The sequence below is a fragment of the Haliotis asinina genome, chromosome 15 (assembly GCF_037392515.1).
Source record: "Haliotis asinina isolate JCU_RB_2024 chromosome 15, JCU_Hal_asi_v2, whole genome shotgun sequence".
NCBI lineage: Eukaryota > Metazoa > Mollusca > Gastropoda > Lepetellida > Haliotidae > Haliotis > Haliotis asinina.
This window is the reverse complement of record NC_090294.1, coordinates 13,798,969-13,810,990: the sequence shown is the minus strand read 5'-3', so window position 1 is coordinate 13,810,990 and position 12,022 is coordinate 13,798,969. Positions and strand designations below refer to the sequence as shown.

The 12,022-nt window shown below is 39.9% G+C and overlaps 1 protein-coding gene across 1 annotated transcript; it reads right to left on the bottom strand.

The window, feature by feature from the left end:
- Positions 1-221: 221 nt before the first annotated feature.
- LOC137266141 (sodium-coupled monocarboxylate transporter 1-like) lies at positions 222-10,735 on the bottom strand. Its single transcript, XM_067801630.1, has 16 exons — positions 10,397-10,735; positions 8,726-8,794; positions 8,128-8,179; positions 7,160-7,227; positions 6,433-6,513; positions 5,601-5,674; positions 5,115-5,252; positions 4,499-4,634; positions 4,083-4,171; positions 3,588-3,706; positions 3,344-3,414; positions 3,033-3,119; positions 2,375-2,595; positions 1,882-1,994; positions 760-851; positions 222-354 (listed from the first exon to the last, which is right to left on the bottom strand). Exons 1-16 carry the CDS (start codon positions 10,733-10,735, stop codon positions 274-276), a joined length of 1,830 nt encoding a protein of 609 aa, XP_067657731.1. The 3' UTR covers positions 222-273.
- Between the last annotated feature and the right edge of the window lie 1,287 nt (positions 10,736-12,022).

The window sequence follows — 12,022 nt, the reverse complement described above, 5'->3', positions numbered from 1 at the left end:
GTTTACGAAAAGCACGCACACGCACACGCACACGCACACGCACACGCACACGCACACGCACACACGCACACGCAAACAAACGACTGATCTTTTATAAGGTATAGCACTGAGTGATTCGTTTGGCTCTTCACGTGAATATTGTTTGTATTACATACATATGTTAGCAATTTGGGCCATAAAGCACCACTGATACAGAGAGATGGACATGATACTATGTGAAGCAAATCACTACTTTCATGGACCATTAGTCCAGAAATCCAGCATAGAAGAAGTTCAGCATTGGCGCGGTATCCTCACATACTGCTGTTCATTGTCATCCTTTATCTTCATGACAAATGTCCCCTCTTCTTCACGCTGAAGCAACGAAACAGTTTACTTAATTCAGAAGTTAGAAAACCAAATATTAGTGATTCAGGTCTCATATAATGTCACTCTCACACGTCCGAGTAGGGAACAGGTTGAGACATGTCTAATTGACTCATTACATTGTCTCAATGAAATGTCATTGACCTTGCTGGTACTTCCTTCTTTGTTGCACTCAGTTTTCCAGGTATATGGCTGATGTCTGTAAATAATCGATCCTGGACCAGACAATAAGTTAAACAGCATTCATAAGCTACGTAATTGCGAGCGTGCCTGATGACCAGAGTCCTTAAGTTTGCCTCTTCTGACAAATATGGATTACTAGTAGACCGATTCCAACCCAGAGTTACACGGGGCTAGGTTAAAAAACGGTAACATTATAAAATGCCGTCTTACTTTGTTCGAAACATCGACGTTATTTAGGTTGCCACATTTCCTTATAAAAGTAAACAATACTCTATCATCATCCAGTGGTGGGTATCTGTGCCCTGAAGAATAAACAGATCAAATGAGACATTTATAATGGTAAATGAAAGAAAGAATAAACAGATCAAATGAGACATTTATAATGGTAAATGGTGAATACAAACGTTACTCTAAATAAGAGAAGTATCTCGGTTATTTCCCAAAACAGATCCATTTGGTGTGAAATAACGGTAAAGGAATATAAATGGAACACTGAAAACTTGGTGATACCAATTGTCGGAGAAAGGTTAAGAATGTCCTGCCTTACCTGTAGCGTCCGAAAATGTTTACGATGATCATGATCGTAACCCCTTAAATACAGCAACAGTGGTCAAGCCATGTGACAAAGCGCTTTGTTCTTGTTCCTCAACCATGACGATGCGGTTTATATCTGTTTGCGCTACCCATTCTTGTCGAATGAGGCGACTGATGCATCAGGTCGTCAGACTCACTGACTTGGTTGTCATCGAATCCCGACTTGAGTATTTATGGAGTGTATTTTCGTGTGAAAATATGAATTATAACAACCGCATATAGATAGATAGATAGATAGATAGATAGATAGATAGATAGATAGATAGATAGATAGATAGATAGATAGATAGATAGATAGATAGTCCAACTAAAAGCAGATTCCATAAATGCCATAAAAATTGAGAAATGTTTAATGTTGCACAGTTCTGTCATATGTCTGTGTTAAGTCATGTTTGGTTGACAAAGGGATGATGTATTCCGACGTCATGGATCATGGCGATTACGAACTTATGAGTCTGTGGCGTAGAAATATTTACCATATTTCAAAAAGACTAAATTAGATTGTTTACGTAGTGAGACAAACAAATATGCAGAAATGGATCATTTATTACCTAATTCATTTAATTCCCTTTGTATTCTTTGCTGTATATATGTGTGTGTGTGTGTGTGTGTGTGTGTGTGTGTGTGTGTGTGTGTGTGTGTGTGTGTGTGTGTGTGTGTGTGTGTGTGTGTGTGTGTGTGTGTGTGTGTGTGTATTTCTTCATATTGGTATATCAATAATTTTAGACGTCGACCTACGTGTAGCCAAACTGACGACCAGTCCGACAAGGAAGGCCATCAAACATCCAATCAAGGCGTAGTAGAGGTAAGAAATATTGTAGAGTGGGTTGTCACCAGAGGACATGGTGGACCTGTGTAAATAAAACAAAAGCCTTTTCAAGATCACGAAAAATCTGAATTCAAAGTACTAAGTATTTCAACAAACGGCGGACATCCATTTGATCAGATCAGACATAAATAGCCTATGAAATGACCACTTGATCACGCTGTCAACGTTTGTGAAACCTTCCAACAGTTTGAATGGTATTACAATTTCATAATTATCCTTTATATTGAAAAGAAATGTCCATGCCCTTTGGTGGATTAATTACGAATAGCTTACGTTGATTTCATAATTTACTATATGAGAGGTGTGTTTCATAAATGTATGCTTCCTTGACTACGGTATTTCAAAAGTCACCATGGATCATGCTATTAAGGGTCCTTGAACTGATATTGTCGTTGACGGAACCTTTCCGTGGTGGTCCAGGCAGACGTCGATGTATAATTTGCCGTTGTCAGCAAGTCCCCCAGTTCCAACACCTTCATGTTTGTCGTGTTGAACATGTCATCGACCTTGCAGGAGTTGCCGGGCACCGGTGGAAGTGGTACAGGTCTACGTCCGTACAGGGCGCCGCCCATAGCTATCCACGTGTTCAGCACAAGTGACATCAACACTCCACAAGTAGCCCCCTGCAAGGTAAGCAGCAGATAGCATATAACGCGTCCACACGTAATGTCATCAATCTGACAATATAACATCAATCATTTACCTCCTTGAGAATACTTGGCTTGCCTTTGTTGATGTTTGTTCTTTAGTAGAGACAAAATAGACAAAATAGACAAAATAGACATATCCAGTGTCCTAATCATCCATAGTTCCTAGTTCCATAATTCTTCAAACCTGGCGCCCTTTGTGTTACATTGATGATCCGCGTGTTACTATGATTACATTTGCAATATTTTAAGAAAGAACTTCAGAATTATGCTTCTAGATCTTTATCTCAGCCCCATCAGCGTTCTTGGTCATGGCTTGTGGGCTTTGCTACTAACCATGCTGCACTATTCCTATGGTCTTTTCACGGTGTACATGTCTGTTTGGTATACAACATGGTAAAAGGAATACTTACTAGTGCATTGGCCCAAGGGACCATTGCAGAAAGAAAGAAAATCCCAACTAATGGCCCGGCACAAGATCCCACCAACGCCACTGAAGCCTAGAGAAGGGCAACATGCTCCAGGTAAAGGTTCCTTCTTGTGGCAAAAACAAACATTGTCCAGTGGTGTCACATGTTGTTATGATCTCAATACTTGCAAATAAATAACTATAGCAACAAGTGTTCCTCGAATTCTTAAATATTCCTTTTATGTGTACGTCTAGTCATATTGTTAACTTATCAAATACTTGTACTTTGGCTGGAAAATACTTCGAAAACAATACCTGTATTACAGTTCCAGGAAGCGAATAGGCAAGGAAGCTCAAACCAATGGAAAGAAAACCGAAGAAGAAAACTGTCAAATGAAATATGGTCATATTGAGGTACTCAAAAACCGTGACTATGAAAGTTTAGTGATGCAGCGTTAAAATCGTCTTTTGTAGTCAAAGGCTGTCATTTGATACTTCTGAATGACCAAACAGAATCGAAGAATTTCGAAATTTGCCATAGAGTATAGTTCATGAGTACCTGATGTCTTTGCAACAAGAAGTTTAACCTTCTCTGTTGTTGGGTATTTGTCAAACATCGGTTGCAGGAGATCCTCTATCGTATTTGTTGCAAGACCGTTGAGAACAGAAGAGAAGGAACTGCCGAATAATAACAATAATGGTAATAATCATCACATTCAAAACAGACGGTATGTGTGTCCACAGACGATTAAGACTAACTCATCTCTGAACACTTGAGAAGGATCGTATGAGATACCTGCAAATGTACCTTAAAAGTAGAAAATATTGCGGAAATAGGTATTACCATCACCAGTAACAACCATAATCCGAGGGAATTTTAAGGGAGAACGTGTCGCCTGTAATCTTCTCCCGCCTCTAGAGACGTACGAAAGAAGCTTTAGTAGTTCAACTGTAGAGTGACACGAGCTGTATCGACTAGATATAACTGAATCAAATATAGCCGGACAATTCGACACATAACATACTGCATACTGGTAACAAATAATTGCATTACCTGAGTGCAGCGCTGAGTAAGGTGGCCAAGAATAACCCTGGCATACCAGGGATGTCCTGGAAGATGTCCATGATGAAATATGGCATCAGCTGAAGCAGTACATACAATACCCATTCGTTAAACACTGCACAGTCGGGATGTTAAATGAGCCATCTTGCGGAAAGGAAAGTGTCAATTTTGTATAATCAAGGTTATGGACTTAAGAATTAACGTGTGACTTTCTTGTGGATAGGAAACGCTCTATTAGTATCTAAAGTCTCATAGATAATATAAAACATTTACAGCATAGTAGAATGCACAAATGCGTGTTTCATTAATGTCCATTGATGTGGAACTCAAGACTATCTGCCCAGTTACAGGACTGCCATTATTGCGTGCATGATATGGCTTACACGATAATATGCGGAATATTTGACCTGATTCTTGTTCCTGATGAAGCCAGCATTTAGTGGGTCACACATATTCACCGTGTAGAAGGCGTATGCCACAAGTCCCATGAAGCACGCAGTCAGCATGTACACAGTGTTGTTAACAATGTTGATAGTGTATGCCCTTCAGCAAAGAAAATAGGAGAACGCTCTGTTTGCTTGAAGTTTAACGCTGTTCTCAGCAATATGCGAGCTATGTGGCTGCGGTCTGTAAATAATCAAATCTCTGCAAAACAATCCAGTGATCAACAGCGCCATACCGATATTTATGTCATGAGGCAACGAAGCCAGCGAGCCAGACCACCCGATCACGTAAGTCGTCTGTTGAGACAAGAATGGATTGCTGAAGACCAGTTCAAACCCTGATCTTCACGAGTCTGTCCTTACATGGAAGTTATAACGGTGAGTTAAATACTTTATCTGTGGGCATATAACCTGTGTTTGAATCGGTTGAAAATGCGTTCTTACCAAACCAAACCCAAGTGAACCAGTATTAAGTGTCTGGAGCTAACTGCCATTTTCTCATTTTCTTTAGTGTTAAAACAAGCATCTGAACTGTATAAAGCGTGCAAAATATTTTACGAAATAATTCTAAAAGATTTACATTTGAGCTTGTCTGGCAGTAGGCAAAGAAAACACTCTCTGCATCGCCGATTGGTCGAAGGTGAAGGACATATATGCGAAGGTTCCTCCCACAACGAGGCTCCAGAAAGAGTGTCGGACACGAGGGTCGAGGCTAAAGCTTCAAGTATTAAAAACACAAGATGAATACGTGTTACCAACAGGGTCTGCAGCCATATATAAAAATAAGTGAACATACAGCTTAATGGATAACGACTTATGATCTATTTCATTTAACAAAGTTTCACGATAACGAAGTAAAAATCTTCATGGAAGCACAGTTCAATGAAATAAACCAGAATTGTGTTTTTAAGCACATGTTGTTTGTTTTCTGATTCACTCAACTACTGGAAAGCAAATTCGTTTTAGTTAAATAGTATTTCATCATTCATATGATGTTCAAACTCTTTATAAATATCGATGGTGACGCAATTGTGTTCTGTTCCATGCAAGTTCTCCATATACGTACTCTATGGGCGTAATCCGGCCTCCTTGTACCGCGATCTCCCATGTTGGTCCAAACCCGCCCACGGCAAACAACCCCTTTAAGAGATGACAAACAATATTGCAACCGTCAGATACAGGAAACTCCAGTTAGCTGGTTAAATTCAACACGAGGAGGATGGGATGCATGACTCCTTGTTTCTAGAGTGACCCTTTGACCTATTGATCTTAATTTACGTGTAAAACTACCATTGTTGTTGTTGTTTTTTAAATACATCGAAGTCCATGTCCATAACACCGGACCATCTATATTTTACTGGTCAGGATTTCCGCAGGTACTAAATAAAAATAGTCACCGCCTTGTAATCGTTTGACATTACACTTGCCAGCAAGTACGTCTCGTAGTGGGCATTGTTCTTCCAGTTGCACAACTGTTGCATTTCATATGTACTACCCACCCAAAGTTTAGACTCACTAGAGTAAATATAGCCAATTCAGTCAAGTTTTCCTAACGAAATATCCCATACTGTTTCATGATACTGTTTACCCATGATGTATTGTAAAACACATTTGTAACGTTAATGATAAAACTCGGGGGAAATTGGCGAATTCTGAACAAAACTTTACACCATAATGAAGCTGTTTACAGCTGTATTTGCACGTCATGCTTTCCAGCAATTTGATGGATGAGCCTCGTGCAATTCATCTGCATACGGTTGCCAGTTGATTCACAATAGTTGTCGAAAAATTCATCTTCGAAGTAGCCATTTGTGTATACGTAAGATATAGTGAGTGTTTTATATTAATCTAAAGTTTTAACGGGTAGTATATAGGAAAGCGGAACTAATTCTATTAACCTTAAACAGTGATGAAAATATTCCAGCAATCATGACCACACCTTGTAAACCATCGACAGCGACCACTCCCCGTAGACCACCCTAGAACAAAACAATATCTGTGATAGCGGACTTCTAACCCATAATGACAACGTTTATGCATCATTTCACAGCAGAATTAAAACTATATTAGTGAAAACGATATTAGTGAACATGCCTTTCCGTCGCTTGTAACAAGACTGCAGCACTATCACGGCGGGGGACACCAAAACAGGGCTTCACAGATTGTACCCAGGTGAGGAATCGAACCCACGTCTACGTGACGAGCACATCACAAGGCGCCAAAACCCCGTTATTGTTTTGGAAACCTATACAGACTGACTACATCTGTAATGTACTGTGTATCTAACAGCGGGATAGTGTGTGTGTGTGTGTGTGTGTGTGTGTGTGTGTCAGAGAGAGAGAGAGAGTGGATGGGTTGTTGGTTTTGTGCGGGTGAATACAATTGCTACCATCTGCTGTGACAGAGCATAATATACTATGTAAATACCAAAACGTTTTATTGTCTTTATCCTGCCGATGTGAAGAGTACCTTTTACGTAAAATCTATTATCATGGCCAGTTCAGTGATCCCGTCACAATTCCCGATTCAAATTAAATTTACTTCCACGGTGTTCAGTGAACTGTTATGATGTGGTTGGAAAGCTTCATTGAATTTTCAGAATGCATTCATATGAGGTGAACTCACAATGGCGGTGAAGAGTGTTCCAACCGTTCCCACCAGTAGGACAGAGGATACCAATGGAAGACCTGCAGCTGTCATTGAAAAAGAAAGGTTTATATTACATCACAAACGAGGAAACCCTATAAATTGACGTGTATTTCTCCCATCCCGTATCACGATTCATAGCTTCATTTTTTTTGTATCGGCCTGTTTCAAGGGAAAACTGTTTCAGCGCTGGGGTAAAGAACGTCAAGGCCAGTCAGACTCGGCATATCTGGTGACGTGACTTGTCCCAGAGAGAGACATAAACACTTCTAGAGTGTGCGAAAGGAACAGACTCAGCACAAAATCCACTAGTAAATGCAAAATGGCTGAAGCAGCAAGAACACGTGACAGAAGTCGGGAACAGACGCTGTGAAACACTTGAGCGATCAGTTAACATTTGGCAGGCAACTTTGCATGAACCTGCATTTTCGAGACCTAAGGACTGTCTCTTTTCATGCCGTAAAAACCCGATGTGCAAACTGTATGAAGCTGCTAACGGGTTTTCTTTTCATACGGCAGGAAGAGAGTTGCCATATAAAATTCGATGGTCAGTAACCAACAAATACTAGCATCGAATTCATTAGACACGTATGAACAATACAGAATATACCCGAGTACATGTCATTTGAAACTCAGCCAGTCAGCTTTCAGGCATGTTGTATCCTTTTCGGCATCGGGTATCGAAAGGTGACTTAAGTGGTCCTGCATATGAATTTAACATACCTAAATGTCCTGTGCACGAATGACACAAGGAGTTCCTTGACTGGAAATGCGATTATGAAACGATGGTGAAAGAATTCCGCTTTGGTAAGCTTTAATGGTCAATTGCTTATAAAATCACTAACATTTGAATGTTATGAAACGTACGAGTTTAGCAAATGGGAAGGGAAAGGGATGATGCTAAATTTTGTATTTGTTGATCGCAACTGGAAGCGAGTGAGTCGTACCTGTTTCTATTGATAGTGCCGGCGCGAGTAAAATTGCTGCATTCATTAGAATCTGCAATAAAAAATAGTTTACGACACCGTATTTTTTTTTTCAGAACAGCATTCAGGTTACCATTTATGCCAATGTATTGTTAATCATGACCTGATCTAATACCATTATTGTGGCAGAGATGGGAACATGTATGTGGGTATCATGATAATGTGAAACCTTTTAAATGTAATTTCGTTTTCATTTCCTGCTACATGATTCCATAGTTTGACCTTGCAAAATGTTCTTTCACCAGTCAAATATCTACGTTATTAATGAGGTTTTAAGGTATTGCCAACACTGATTTTTAAAAGTCTTCGTTCTTGTTATATATACAACTGAACAAACTTTGTTAACACTATGGAAACACATCAATGGAAAACCACCTGCCACTTAATCTCAATGATTTGCACGCACCAGTCACTCTATCCATGGGAGGACAGTACACATGAAGTGATATCAACACACTAACCATTATGACGACACTCTTTGTTCTATTATGTCTTAGATACGTTTCTTTACATCTGCCATGTATCATTAATGATGCCTGGTATATAGGAGTATGCTTACATTTTGCAGCATCCCAAGGACTGTTATCAGCAGTCGCAAACTCCACGACCCATAGCGTCGATAGAAATACTGAAGTAATAACACTTCGTTGTTTTGAATCATGAGAATCTGACCACTGGTACGTTTTTAGTTCATTAGCATGCACATAACTACATACACATGGAGTTTCTTTACGACCATGGCATAGACTGCCACATGTTTCCCTTTCTATGTCAGTGTCTAAATCTTAAGTCTATCGAGAAGAATACAACGCACCTTTAAACTACTCTCTAATGTGTTTACCCTTGAAAGCTGACAATTTTCAATGACATTTTCTTTCGAAACATGGGAAATTTGGGAGAAAAATGTACCTATGTACAGCATACATTGTTTACAGGTTATCAAACCGCTTCCCAATTTTTCGGTACATAATTTTTTTCTGACACAAGTGGAAATCATGGCTGGTTGTAATAAAAAATTCCTTTGACAAAAGTATTTCAAGTTTCGAAATCAGATTGTAAATTTTGGTACATATGTATATACCTAGCTGCAGATCGTAATTTTCAAAGGGAAGCGGAAAGTGATCCCCACTCCCTGATTCCTATTCATATATGCTATTGCAGTTCTCTTTTTCTGACTTTTCCTCAGTTTCCTTATGTAAGATTGATGGGGTAATCCCGTCAGTGAAAGCTGATAATTTTCTTACTGCTGAGTCTTGCAATAACTGTTTCAGATTTCATTCTGCCTCCATGACTGTTGTGTATTCTCATGACAGTTCTTCCATAATGGATACTTGGACAGTTGAGTGCAACAACTTGCAAATGTCCTTCTTTGAACAACTGGTACCACTTAAATATTGAAAATGTGTGAGTTCGTACTGTTTTCAAATATTTACTTTCTCCGATTTGCAATCCTTCAGTTATTTTATCAGTCATATTTCATTTTTTATAAACTAGAGATATTCATTGTTCATTTCTTTCCAGATCTGAATCCCTACTCTCTAGATAGTTTACTTGTTTTTCTGTGCCTTTCAGTGGTATGCCAAAATGTGAAAAGAATGGTTAGGCATGTTGACATGTTTGATGCATGGCATGTCATCATGTCATCAACTCCTCACGATGTCAGCGTCCTGACTGTTACGTATGTTATGACTGGACGTCGCCTTGAGTGAGTGAGCGAGTGAGTTTAGTTTTACGTCGCACTTAGCAATATTCCAGCTATATGGCGACGGTCTGTAAATAATCGAGTCAGGACCAGACAATCCAGTGATCAACACCATGGGCATCGATCTGCGCAATGGGGAACCGATGACATGTGTCAACCAAGTCAGCTAGTCTGACCACCCGATCCCGTTAGTCGCCTCTTACGACAAGCATAGTCACCTTTTATGGCAAGCATGGGTTGCTGAAGGCCTATTCTACCCCGGGACCTTCACGGGTCACGTCGCCTTGAGCAACTATCAAGCACGGTTTGGCGTGTTCAAATAGATTATTATGAAACGGTGGAAAGGGAGACTATAATGATTGAGTTTGACCAAACCAGTTTCGAAAATGTGCAGCATTCGTCCTTTCATTTCGTTAGGCTTTCTCTTTCAAAAGGAGGCGAAATGGGTGGACTCTATCACAATGGCAAATGATATGAGTCACGACTATCACCCTGACTGAAACAAAGTTATTTGTGAATTGTACTCACCTCGTACATGCTGGTCATTTTCAAGCTATGCATCATCGGCACCAATGTAAATATGAATATGGTCATACTAACTACTGCACCTACAACAAACGTGGCATACGCAAATCCGTACGTAAAGGCTTCAGCCGGCATCCCAATCATCGACGTCGATGACGTGTAGGACACAAAAAGAGACATCGTTACCGGAAGGACGCGGAGACGCCTTCCTCCCAAGAGGTAGTCCTCCCTGGTACCCTTTTTCCTGCTCCTGATGGCGTAGTACAGGCCTATCCCCAAAGACAGGGTGAGAAGTCCACAGATGACGACAAAGTCAGTGACACAAAGAGATACCTTAGCCATGGCCCTGCAAGCTGTGATCTCACCCAGCCAAATATGAATTATGTACAAGTATATACTCATACATATGGATCATTTTCAGTTAGTTTTGTCGAAGCGTATGGACAAATAATAATGTTTCCGTAACCCTGCAACAATATTGATGGATTAATTAGTTCCATCCCCTTCATTATGGATGAACTGCGACATGGACCATATACTGTGGTTGGACCGAAGATTATTGGAAAACTGATAAGCACAGTAACAAAAGAGTCGGTCAAAATTGTGACTTCATGTGCTATGATTTCTGCAGCTGTCGCTTGGGTAACAAGAAACTTTCATCTGAATTTACTTAATTTTTAAACTCACTTGTGATCATTTTAGACATATCATAAAAATGAGCATAACTGCAATAGTGATGATAATGCAAAGAAGGTTGTTCCAGTATACCGCTTTTGGGTGTTTTTATTGTAAATATATGCCGTGTCTGCAGTTTTGACTTTTACGTGGATAGGCAATTGTGCAGCAATTGTCTCGATGAGTTGGTCACTAGTGCAGCACACACAGGCAATCAGGATGCTGTGAAACCAATAAAAGAATATTTTATCATATGAATAATCAGAGTTTCAATGTATATAAATGTATGCAAATTATTTACAATGACAGTAAAATAGGGCAGCTGCGGCACATTTCAGTGACAGTGGTACTAGACTGAAAGGTTGAAATACAATAGTAGATTAATAATAGAACCAGTACCATCAATATTCATTATTCTGCACTCAAAGTATCGATCTCAGCGATCGGGATGGTATGAGATATGTGAACAAAATCAGCGAGCCTAACTACCCGATCCCCTTTGCCGCGTCTGACGAGAAGCATAGGTTGCCAATAGCCAGTTCTAAAATCTCCACGGGTACATTCAGCTGCGAAAGTCGTATAATTGTCGTGGCGCAGGGATCATTATGTAGTGGTTTATCTTGGTGATGAGATACCAGATCTGTGTCTTATGTCATCGTCAATTCCTTTAGACTGGATAACAGTGACAGGTGACAGCTTCTTTGTGTGACATTTAGAAGATGGGAAGTGCATTTGTGGCATGTCAAACTCTACTTCCTTAGTACGACGTTTCAAGTTCCTAAACCGTCGTCAGGCAGGTATGTAAGGATAAACAGGAGAACAAGATGCATTTTCAGCTTAGGCATCGATCAAGGTATCCGAAGTACGCGGTTTGCACTGCTGTTATTCTTTTGAAAGCAACGACAGGTAGCATTAGATCGAATCAACAGCACTGTCTGAATAACTTTCTTTCAG

Coding starts and splice junctions, on each gene's coding strand:
- LOC137266141 (XM_067801630.1), bottom strand. CDS start 10,735: ATGGCTAAGGTATCTCTTTGTGTCACTGACTTTGTCGTCATCTGTGGA. Junction 7,228..8,127: donor GGCACTATCAATAGAAACAG/GTACGACTCACT, acceptor TTTCAATGACAG/CTGCAGGTCTTCCATTGGTA. Junction 4,172..4,498: donor TCATCAGGAACAAGAATCAG/GTCAAATATTCC, acceptor GTACTGCTTCAG/CTGATGCCATATTTCATCAT.